Source organism: Podarcis melisellensis (assembly GCF_964234715.1).
Source record: "Podarcis melisellensis genome assembly, chromosome: 3".
NCBI classification, from domain to species: domain Eukaryota; kingdom Metazoa; phylum Chordata; class Lepidosauria; order Squamata; family Lacertidae; genus Podarcis; species Podarcis melisellensis.
In genome coordinates, this window is record NC_138530.1 from 33,379,846 (window position 1) to 33,392,247 (window position 12,402).

Here is a 12,402-nt window from a genome sequence, read left to right on the forward strand (position 1 = left end):
ACAGTGTCAGTCACTGTAAATGTTTCCAGAAGTACATTCCATTCAAGCCTCAAGAAACATCTTGGCATCTACTACCACCTACTAATTGCTACCTGTATTCCTCTTTCTCGGCAATAGTTCAATACAGATTTTCTGACACCCAGAATACTGTTTATTTGCACTCATCAAGCGTTCAGAGTGTGACATAAAATCATTGTAACGTAATACATTATTTAACATGTTTTCCAACTGGAAAAGATGAAGTGATGGGTTGTCACTGAGCATTTTGGAAAAGGAAAAGAGAATATTTGGTCTGAGGCTATGCACCCTGCTAGGACAGCGGGCAAAGCCAAACTAGTACAGGAATCAACCAAACTAGAGGAAAATCCAGCACTTTTCCGCCCCATTTATTTCAACACAGCAGAATTAAGCATGCTTTTTACCCCTCTCATTGAAATAAGTGGGGGGAAATGTGGCTGAATTGTGACTTTCCATTGGGAGTTTATAGACAAGGCCAACCATGTAGCCAGCTTATTTGTCAGGTGACTATTGAGATGGATGAGCTCCCCTCAGATTAACTCAGAAATGGCCCACAGTCTTCAGGGGGTAAAGAGTAGAAAAAGCATGGAACATATTGGAGAGCCAGTCTGAAACTTGTAAAACTGACACACACACACACACCCTGCAAAATTTGCAGGGAGGTATATAAAGAGGTTCATATAAGATAAGAGTACCAATGGCTACTCTTACCAGTATGACCAGTTGGAGAGTGCTGTTGTGCTCATCTTATGCTTGTGGAGGTTTCCATGGGCGTCCATGGAAATATCTATAAGCATTGCAGAGGGTTGGACTGGATGAACCTTGGAATACCTTCCAACTCTACAGTTCTATGATTCTGAGATCTGGTTGGCCACTGTGACAACACAGTGCTGGACTAAATGGGTCTTTGGTCTGAACCAACAGCAAGGCTCTTCTTTTGGCTGCAGGGGCAGGAGAAACTAGACTGGGAAAGAGAAGTACATCCCCCATCATGCTCTATGTGTCTCCACAAGGGTCTGTCTCCTTCCTTCTGTGTTCACAGGAAACTTTGAGAACATACCATACATGGGTATGCATGCAAAGGATCAGAGAGTCAGCTAATACTGGGCTTGCATGTGCACACAGTAGGTATATTTCTAGAGTCTGTTCTCATGGTCTGCTGAATGCAGTTCTGTCCCTCACCTCCATGCATATTACATCACTCCACATTGACTATCAGAGAAGGGCCCGAGTGTTGATACAGGCGTTTATTTGCTGCATGCTTACTGTAAAATGGGCTCACAGAGTCATTAGTTCTCAGCAAGTAGTGACAAAATGGAGCACAAGGCAGGGAAAAGTAAAATAGAAAGCCAGGAATACAGTGGTACCTCAGGTTACATACGCTTCAGGTTACAGACTCCGCTAACCCAGAAATAGTGCTTCAGGTTAAGAACTTTGCTTCAGGATGAGAACAGAAATTGTGCTTCAGTGGGGCGGCGGCAGCAGGAGGCCCCATTAGCTAAAGTGCTGCTTCAGGTTAAGAACAGTTTCAGGTTAAGAACAGACCTCCAGAATGAATTAAGTACTTAACCTGAGGTACCACTGTAGCCTGTTCCTCCCTCTTGGATTAGACCTTTCTCCTTTAAGCAAACTATTTTGGAAGTAACTGGGCTGTTGCTTAATCAGGGGCCTTATGAAAACTGCTTCTGAGAAGGAATCTATGGATTTGGCATAGCAGGTCTAGCCAAGGAGATGGGCCTGAGTCGTACCAAAATCGCAGTGGAGCTAAATTAAATATGGCCCATAGGGTGTTTGTAAGGAAATAATTAGAGGCTCTCATTTTTTCTTCCAAAGGCAGAAACTCTGTACCCCTGACCTACTTAGACTCTTGTAATTGAGCTTTTTGAAGTATACTTGTAAGAGTTCTGCTTTCTGCATCCATTCTTAGAGTCGCTCGTGTGGAAAATGAATAAAGAGGCCCTGAATTACTACTACGATGAATTCCTGGCTTTTATTCAAACAACTGTTTGAGAGTAATTTTGCAATATATCCCCCAAGCTCAGTATGTAACCGAGTGGAATTGGACCTACAATCTTGAAACTACAATTCTATTATGGCACTTTAGAGCTTTGAAAAATGCCTGCTTCCTTGGTATCCTACCTGGCAGAAACACATTACCCAAAGGATGAACCTGCAGCAGTGCCTAGAAATAAGGTGAAGTTTTGCTCTGGCCAAATTTGCTGTTTTACAAAAGTTTTGCTCTTGGTCTTCAATGGCTGGGAATAGGCATCCTCCCAAATACAATGTTTCAAAATGTTGTCTACATGTTCTCTAAACTTGCAGAACAAGCAAACAAAAATACTTTATTCATAAGTGTGGTTTGACTGTGAGGTTCGCCATCAGCTGCTATTATTATCTCTGATCCGCACCTTGGTTTCCTCTCAGACTCACTTTGTACGCTAAAGCATTATTACTTAAAGTATTTTTGCTATTCTCCAAAGAGCCAAGGAGGTAATAGTCATAATACTCATGATACTCCTACTCCCGCTAATAATTTATTTTTATACCCCGTCAATCTGACCAGGTTTCCCAGTCACTCTGGGCAACTTCCAGCAGAAATGTTGTTGCTGCTGTTGCTATTGTTTATTGAATCTATATTCAATAAACCAGAGATCGCAGGGTGGTTCACAGATTAAAATCAAAATATAAAACCACAAAATACAGGAAACAACAACAACATCAAACATTAAAAGCTTCCTGAAACAGGGCTGCCTTCAGATGTTTCCAAAAATGTATATAGTTTAAATCTTTGACATCTGCCTGGAGGGCATTCCACAGGGAGGATATGACTACCAAAAAAGTCTTCTGCTTGGTTCCCTGTAGTTTAACTTCTCGTAGCGAGGGAACTGCCAGAAGGCCCTCAGTGCTAGACTCAGTGTCTGGGCTGAACAATGTGGGTGGAGACACTCCTTCAGGTATACAGGGCAGAAGCCATGTAGGGCTTTTAAAGTCAATACCAGCACTTTGAATGTGCTTGGAAGCATACTGGGAGCCAATTTTGATCTTCTAGGACCAGTGTTATGTAGTCTCAGCGGCTGCTCCCAGTCACCAGTCTAGCAGCTACATTCTGGATAAATTGCTTTTCATATCCAGGGACTCAACATGCTATGCTGTTTTTTATCTTTAACATACAAACAGCTAAGGCAGTTCTTCGAGTGTAGTAGTAAGATAAACTTGCAGTATAGTACATTTTCTATTAGAGAACTTCATGTGTGTATGTTCACCTGTAAAGGTAAAGGGACCCCTGACCATTAGGTCCAGTCCTGACCCACTCTGGGGTTGCGGTGCTCATCTCGCTTTATTGGCCGAGGGAACCGGCGTTTTTCTGCAGACAGCTTCTGGGTCATGTGGCCAGCATGACTAAGCCACTTCTGGCGAACCAGGGCAGCGCACGGAAACGCCGTTTACCTTCCCGCCGGAGTGGTACCTATTTATCTACTTGCACTTTGACGTGCTTTCGAACTGCTAGGTTGGCAGGTGCAGGGACCGAACAACGGGAGCTCACCCCGTTGCGGGGATTCGAACCGCCAACCTTCTGATCGGCAAATCCTAGGCTCTGTGGTTTAACCCACAGCGCCACCCGTGTCCCTGCTCACCTGTATGTAAATACAATAGCACATCCAGAACCTTGCCATTCATTTCATTGGGACTTCCCAGTGACCTTTTGTTTTGATAAAGGAAAGATTTTTGAGCTCTGACCTACAGCATATAATAAATGTCTCCACATTTCAAAATCTGCAAGAGTTTGCTTCTATGATCGTTGGTGTTGAGGATCAAACCCTTTAAATTGTTTCAGTATCTGTGCATCTAGTGAATCTAGTCTTTGAGATAGGATCAAGAGCACCACAGTAACTTGGAACAGGACCTTGACTGTGACTGCCCCTTTTCTGCATTCCTGTCGAGATATGACAGGTACCCACTACCTGCATTTTCTGGAAACAATGAGAGTTGGTGGGTTGCTAGCAGCAACCACCACTGAATTTTTTCGAAACATGATCTTATGTCGCCTCCTTCTTTGAGAGTATTCATTTGAAAAGTTTCATCATATTCTAGGCACCCATTCATGTGAATATGCAAAGGCTTTAACAATAGGTTTGAATTATTCAAATGTTCTGCATTCCCAAACCCCTGTCATTCAGGGCAGCTTTGCATCCCCTGAAGTTTTATCATTTACTCACAGAAATATCCCCATGTTGATGTTGGTGGCATGGGGATCTGTGCTCCAAAGGCACTTGCGTTCTTGAGGAAAATGCAAATTACTTGCATATTTAGAATCCAGGATTAGGCCTCATCAGTAAATCTTAGACCGCAGGCCAAAGCACACCAGTGCGCCATAAGGAGACTGCTGTTGTGCTGTGAGAAATGATTTTTTCTTTTTAAAATGAAGGCATCTGAGCGCTCAAAGTACATAGGCCTTCAGAGGAGCTTTTGCCCACTGCATCTCTGCACAGTTTTGTGCTCAGGCTTTGCTTCTGTCCCCGTCATTCTCTGCTGGGGCTAGGCAGCTCTACCACATCTTTGCACTAGATGTGATGAGGTAACATAAAGATGTTCAGTACAAGGATACAGCACAATTAGCTTCCCATGAAGCAGACATGCTCAGAACTCTACCAGAAACATGGGTAGGTTTCTTTTACTCTTTACACTAAACCTTTTGAGCCAGAAGAGTGAAAATTGCCTTCCTTCAGAAAGTTTGGGAAACTCTGACCTGAATTAATTGTCTTGTGGTCAGCAGCAGGGGTTGGGACTTGTCAAAGCTCCTTGACCTGGCCCAGTGCCCAAAACTGACCAGAGATGTTACAAGGACCTCTCATTTCTTAGCAAGAAGAAAAAACAAAGCAGTGACTTTTTCATACTCAATTTAGCCACTCTGGCATTGAAGTTCATTTGGAAGGGGACAAATGAAGTGGGCTGTGATGAGGGGGAGGAGAAAAGGAGCTGCAGTTGAATGGTGGCGTAACAGCTAAAGGACATACATAATTCTGCAGGCAATCCTGAATTATACACCTCTTGTTGTTTAGACATCCCTTGCTTATATGTTGCATCATATAAGCATACCAGTGAAAGGTTTCTCTCAAGTCCAGAGTACTAGTACTAGTACTAGTCTCTGAGTATCTGAGAGCAGTATTTGGCTCTAAGTTGTCCTTTAGGCAGGAATGTCAAAAATGGCCATAGTTATTAAAGCAGAATTTAAATGAAAAAGCCTGGAGAGGTTCAGCATGCCTTCTCTTCATGGTTTAAAGTGCCCTGCCAAACTCCCGGCTACTAAAATTTGAGCCGTCAGCCTCCCATTGTAATTCATTCATTTATTTAAAAGGTTAGTATGGCTGCAGAAAAGTGATAAAGCACCTTAAACCAGGGAGTCAGGAAGGGTGGTTGCATGTTCCAACCAGAGTTAAAGTTCCTCAGTATATTTTGACTTTGAGTCCTGCATCTCCAGAGGATACATAATGAGGGGGAAAAGGAAAGCATTTTTCCAACCACAGAATATCCAGAAAAATAATGAAGCCCTGGAATATCCGGGAGTAATATTGTCACGTAATCTTCATGAAGTTTGTTATTTGCTGTGACAGTTGCCATTCCTCATTGCAAACAACTTCTGCACATTTTTTTTTCATGCTTAGGGGACATTATGGCCCTTGCGTGGCTACTTGAACAGTAGGATAAGGTTTTAACATTTGCTGGATCAAGGAACTAGAGGCAGCTCAGGCATCATACAGCCTAACCCTGCCCATAAACTCACAACCACATTATCAGAAATTTATAAGATATAGCAAAAACTAATCTATATGAAACTATAGATTTCAGTGTTGCACCCCTCTGAGGTCTGTTCTAGGTGGCTGTCTAGTTGGCTTAATGATAACACAGGCCATGGGTGTTTGGGGAAGAATTGCTGCTGGTTGGGCTTCTGAGTCCATGCTATCACTGTACCTCTCTGTGTTATGACAGCTTGCTTGCTTTCTAGGCAGAATATATCAGCAAGGTTTAGCACTGGGAGTGAGGTGGGGTGTGGGAGTTTTGGGTTTGCCGTGCGGTTGGCTGGCATTGCTGTACATGGCATTGTGTGTGTGTGTGTGTGTGTGTGTGTGTGTATACCTGGTTTTTCTGGCAAGTAAGGGACGTATGTGTACATTGGTGGCTGCCTGAACCAATATTAAGGCAGAGCAGTTTTGATAGGGGTCATTCCAAGCACAGAGAACAGCTTAGCAGGAGACACAAGAGATTAGAAGTGAAAGACCAAAATACAATTTTATGTTGAATTGTTCTGATGGCAGACTGCTGCAATTTTCCTCATGAAGCCAATAGGAGTTATGTGAGAATGTGAGGACTAGCCTTCTGTAGCAATCAGGCTGGTTTTCTACCAGTTTCAATTTCCTACTTACACATGAAAAGAAAAAATTAAGCTGTCAAACACAAGCTATTAAAATGTAGGAGCTAAGAGTAAAAGGCCTCCATGACATGGCCTGCATTCTATGCCCCTGTTTTCTGTTGAGTTTACCTGCTTCCCTGATCAGAGCAGCAGAAGTGCTAATCTCACACTTTCAGAATCATGCTGGCCTGGCAGGTGTTTGGAGTGGATAGAGATGAAAATATACCATCACAGCTGATGTGGGGTCATTGGGACATGATAATCCCCAAAGGCTTATACCGAACATTCTAATTTGTGACACTGAAATTCAGCAGGGTGTGAAGGTACCTGCTCTATGAGCCAACTCTCCAGAGGCTAAAAATAAAGTAACAAGTGAGAAATGCTCCGAGGTCAGACCTCATGCCAAGAATCTGCTACTTCAGCCAGATGATATTGCCTGCAGTTCTGTGCTGGAGTTAGTTTTCCTTCCCTATGGAAAGAAAAAAAAGTAAATATTACTTTTAACTTTACAGTCCTGGCTGTGGATGGCGATGGAACGGAGGAATATTATTTCATACTCTGGCATTTATATTTTGCAAATCTGGGCTTCCAGTATTTTACCTATTAGTTCAAGTCAGTGGTTAACAGTAAGAATTATATTTGCCACTAAACATCTGTGCAGATGTGTGTGCGTTCTGTGACTTGTCTTGATTGCTGTGTTTCACTTCCCTACCGCGAACAGGTGCCTGTACGTCAGCACTCATGTATGTTTCAGCCTTTATCATATTGAGAGCCATACACTTGGATTGCATGTCTGTTCTATCATGATAGCCTTCATAGCAGGATAGAGAATAAAGCCCTTACTGCAAACCCTTCCCTAGGATGTGGTGATGAGAGCACCCAACTGAAGAATTTTGAAAACAATTTCACAACACCATAGGCATGGATGAAAGTCATCATGAAAAACATGCCCACTTCACTTTGACTCAGCTCTGATTTTAACCCACAATAGCAATTGCTAGTACAGAATCATAGGTCGGCATTTTCTCTGGTTAGATATGGTTTGCATTTCACATCCTGGATTGGTGAAAAGTTTGTGCTGCTAATTAAATTTTTATTTACAAAGCTGACCAGGTTTCAAACAATTGTAATTGCTCTGTTCCAACAAGCATGACTCCCCCCCCCAATTCACTTCTGGGAAGGTTTCGTATGGGAGGAAGCTGGCAACTACTGCCCAGTGTGCCTGGGGTGTCATTGTTTTTATGTGCAGTTGAGGCATTGCTGTCAGTTTTGACAGCACTACTCACCCCTCTCCCCACAGGTGATCAGCAGTAATTTGGTATTGCATGTGGCACTGAATGTGTAGCTCATGGTTGCATATCAGTTTCTCTGCTACTCTGCTACTGATACTGCTACTATTGGGTAATGTTGGTTAATTGCTATTCATGCTCACTTGCAAGGATAATTTTAAATAGATGTACTAAACAGAATGTTGTTATTTTTTCTGGTTGGCATCTGCTATTCTTATATTACTATATCATTTTTTTGCATCATGATCTCTTTCTTTTATTGGTAGGTGTCAACATTCCAGAATCTCCAACAAATATTCCTCCACGTTCTTTGGATTTTACTGCTTGGAATTTGTCCTGGGTCATGAGAGATTCCTACCCTTCCTTTGTTCCCAGAGGGCGGCACTGTAAGTACATCCATCTTGCATTCCCAGTAATTTGGAAATGATCCAGTGTTAAAATAAATGACCACCTAGATAAGTTTTCAAAGATGGTGTTTCCTAAAATAATGCCACATCATAAATGATTTCCAGTGTTAAAATAAATGACCACCTAGATAAGTTTTCAAAGATGGTGTTTCCTAAAATAATGCCACATCATAAATGATTTCAGGTGATCATCCAGTGTTCTGTTAACTTAAAGATGAGCTCACACCTTAGTGCATTCATTTGATAACCTTGTTAATCACTCAAATGAAAAACTGCCATTTTATTTGTTTGTTTGTAGAATTTATTAGCAACAGATTTTTGGCATGGTAACATACAGAAATTATGCATTGCAACATTAACAGTTTAAAGTAACACATAGCCCTAATGATAAACAATAAGTTTAATATGTTTTAAAAACTTTTTTAAAAATACACAAAAATAGTAGCATGAAAATAGCTGCTTCAAATGAGTTAGTGACCGAAGTAGTGTGTTAAAAATGCCTTGACAAATAGAAGAGTCTTAACCATCCAGCAAAAGACAAGTAGTGACTCTACCTGGAAATCATCTTTCAAAAAGATATCCCACAAAATGCCCTACTCTGAGCACTACTGATTTCAGCTGGCAAATAGATAAATGAGCAAGGGTTCAGTTGCAGTTCTTTAGGCACAGGGAGGTTTATATGGGTGAAACTGGTCATATGTTATTCCTACATTGTAGGGGGTTGAACTAGATGTACCTTCTAACTGTACAATTCCATGATGAGTCATTTTGTACCATTTCTTCCATAACCCCAAACCAGTTCCAAAAATGGGAGCCCCATTGTGAGAAGATTAACCTTATCATCATATACTAACAATCATCCATCAGTGCCCATCCTAAATTTGTATGCATTGAGAAAAAGGGTAATGTTAGCAAAACACACACACTGACCTGCTGTGCTACTGAATACATCCTTCCTTGTTTTGCTTTAGATTAGGATAGGCAATTTCTGACCTTTTATATCTTGCTGGTCTACAAGTCCCTGTTGGAGATTCATTCTCCATGTCTTCAGTAATGGGATTGTTGTCTATCACACGATGGTGTATGTTTTCATTCCACAGTGTGGGAAGTGGTGGAGACAGGATGTTTTGATGTTACTGTGTTCCGTGAAGTAGGACTATTGTCCTTTGTTCTTTTTCTCTTTGCTGTCTGATGAGAAGGAGCTAAGCCAGAATGTTCCAAGTGTATTATATGTAAATAAACATAGATTAGCCAAATGCTGAGCTACTGAGTTCTGTTACACAAAATGCAAATACTTTGCGGATCCTTGAGTGCGCTAATGCCTTTTGTCGCTGTGATGCTCGGGCAGAGGAAAGCTTTTGAAGCTCCCGAACGATCAACCAGGAGGGAGAGAACATGCCAGTCGTGCATGTGTCTCTGCCTGGGTCCTACACGAGAGTAAGACACTCCTAACAGTCCCATCGTACCTGACCACTCATTCTGGCTGGGAGTTGGGAGTCCAACAGCATCTGGAGGGTCACAGGTTTCCCTTTGCTGATTTATACGGTGATTTAATTTCACTGCAGTTTCTTCTTGGGAGAATTACTACTGCAATACAATATTAGCACTTTGTAGAAGGGATACTAGGTATCAAAATAAAAAATAAAAAATGGGGGGGGGGCACTTTTGACTGTTTATATCAAATTAGGCCATGGCAAGATCCCCAGGAATTATAGCCAAAATATAAACCGACACAGTGGTTTTCTGCTTTTGCCACTAAATTGTGAATTGTGAATCTGAATTGTACCATTAGACTGATTCTGAGAAGACGTTTGGGCTACCAGCAATCAGCAGTGGGAAAGGTGTGTTCTAAACCAATGTCTTTCTGGCTCACTGTTCTGTGAAGTTTCCTGGCTTCCCATATGGCAATATTGGAAATGGACATTTCACATAATTGTTCCCTTCAGAATTTTCATTAGTCTTTACTGCCTTAAAAAGAATCTTACTATGTATTATTTTTTGTTGATAGTGAGCCATTTTGGAAGCTTGTTGTTAGCTGGAAAGGTGGGATAAATATATATATAGAGAACAACCTTTTCGTCCCTAGCTACTACTGTAAGTATATGTAGCTGAAACAATCGCATATCCTACCTCTGACTCCCTCCCCTTCCTTTGTTACTTTTTAAATGTCTATTGTTAGACTGTAAGATCCTTAGGGAAGGGGACTCTCAAAGTACCATATTGAAGGCATTACAGTATATTCATAAAAAAACCTAAAATACCGAATGTTGGAAACTACCTTAAGATGTTTGCAAAGGGTGTATGAAAGCATTTTAAATCAATAAAAATTAAAACAAATATATCTTGTGTTAGGATAGGCAATCCTAATGAACAGCCTATTCAAATGGCAATATAGCTAGGTCTGTTTGTGGGTCGGGTACCACTTGTCTGTGTTTAAAGGAAGGGCCATAGCTCAATGGCTGAGCATCTGCTTTGCATGTAGAAAGTCTTAGGTTCAATCCCTGGCAACTCTTGGTGGAACTGGGAGAGACCCCTGCCTGAAATCCCAATCAGTGTAGACAACACAGAGCAGATGCACCAGTTGCCTGACTCTGTACAAGGCAGCATCCTTGGTTCCTGCACTGACATAATTGTAATGGACAAAGCAGGAGAAATTGCAGACACTTCTAATGGTATTATGATGATGTAATTATTGCAAAACCTGCCATCACTGGTTTGTTGAAAACACCAGTCTGGTAAGCCAACTGCAAAAGGGCATGTGAGTCACTGGCGCCATCTTTTAACTGATGTTTGGCGTCTGACTTCACTATGGAGTCAGTATGGACTTTATTATAATGGTTTCTTTCAGAGTAATATGGGTCCTGCATAGGCATTCTTGCAGTCCTTGTGGCTTCCGGAAAGGCTATATTCAGCATTCCTTTTGGAAGATGAAGGAGGATGAATCTATTGCCAGCCTCTTGTGGGAACAGATGAGGTGGAAAAAGGCTAATAAGATTTACTCACCCCAAGCCTCTAATTATCTGCTTGAGGAAAAAGTTTGACCTACGTGTGTGAAGGCATCACATATTTCTCTAAATTTATGTCTTAGCCTTTTATGTTGTACAGTACACATTTGTTCAAATGGCAGAGAATATCTGCTCCCTGCTTTTATATCCACCTGAACAATGAGAACCCTCTAGTTTCATCTTAGGCTAACAGATTTTTCTTCTTCTTGTGCCTTCTAATATATTAATCATTTCATCCAGCATAAAATATTTGGTTTAGAAGTTTAAATAAAGTTTAAACCCTAACATAACTCCATTTGTTGTATTAGCATGTACATAAATGAATATTGCCCCATTAATGCACACACACTGCCATTTTGCAGATTTTAAAACTGAGCTAAAGTGCGGCTAAACTATTTGTTTAAGGCCTTTCAAACCTCACAGGCCTCTTTTTCTAAAGATCTCTCCACTCCCATATAAGGAATGAATAAATAATTTCCTAACAGTTCACAGCCTTGTTGCCTGATTAAGATTACAAGTGTGTGTTAATAAAAACTTCTATTAAAACTTTGTTTGCCTAATAGTCTGATGGGACCCTTCTAATTAAGTGACTGGCACTGCTGAAGTGAGGAAATATTAGTCTTCTTAATTATTTTTTTCATTGTTCTGTTAATTGATTGAAAGTTGAAATAAATTATTTTTATAGTATCCCCCCTCCCCTGCAATACACACCCACACACACATACACAGAGGAGAAGGGAAACGTTGAATGCTTGAGTCTTGACTGCATTTCTAAAACTGCATATTATAGTCACAAGAGAAAGTCATCAGCTTCTTTGAAACTGCAGCAGGAATGATATAGTAACAGGTGTTTAGGCACACCTCACTGTTTATTCTTAATACCACCTATTTCCATTAGTGGATGAATAACTGATGTTGATTACTGGTCATGTCAGTCAGAACACAGCTTCTTTATTCAGTATCACCTTCCTTCTAATGCCAGACTTGAACAGCCCATTTTCTATCAGTTTGGAAGTGAAATAGGGCTGTGCAAAAGTTAAAGTAGTGGTTTATGCATATGCAGTAGCATCTGTAGCTCTACAGAAGCATATCAGTTTAGAAGTTAAAAGGAAGAAGGAGCAGGCAAGAGCTATGAGTTCCAGAATCTGAATGGTGAGAATGATTGAGCCATCAAACACTGAGAATTTCGAGGGCAAGGATGGAGGGTTGAGAGAACTAGCCTGTTTGAGCCCCTAAGATGTTATAGAAACCTACAGGGAGGATTGCTTTTATTT

The 12,402-nt window shown here is 41.1% G+C and overlaps 1 protein-coding gene across 1 annotated transcript in view; it reads left to right on the forward strand.

Moving 5' to 3' along the window:
- ALK (ALK receptor tyrosine kinase) overlaps positions 1 to 12,402 on the forward strand; it is a 587,955-nt gene that overhangs the window by 166,454 nt on the left and 409,099 nt on the right. The window contains exon 2 of the mRNA XM_081903661.1: positions 7,983 to 8,102. Coding sequence (XP_081759787.1) covers positions 7,983 to 8,102 — 120 coding nt within the window. The remainder of the gene's footprint in view (positions 1 to 7,982; positions 8,103 to 12,402) is intronic.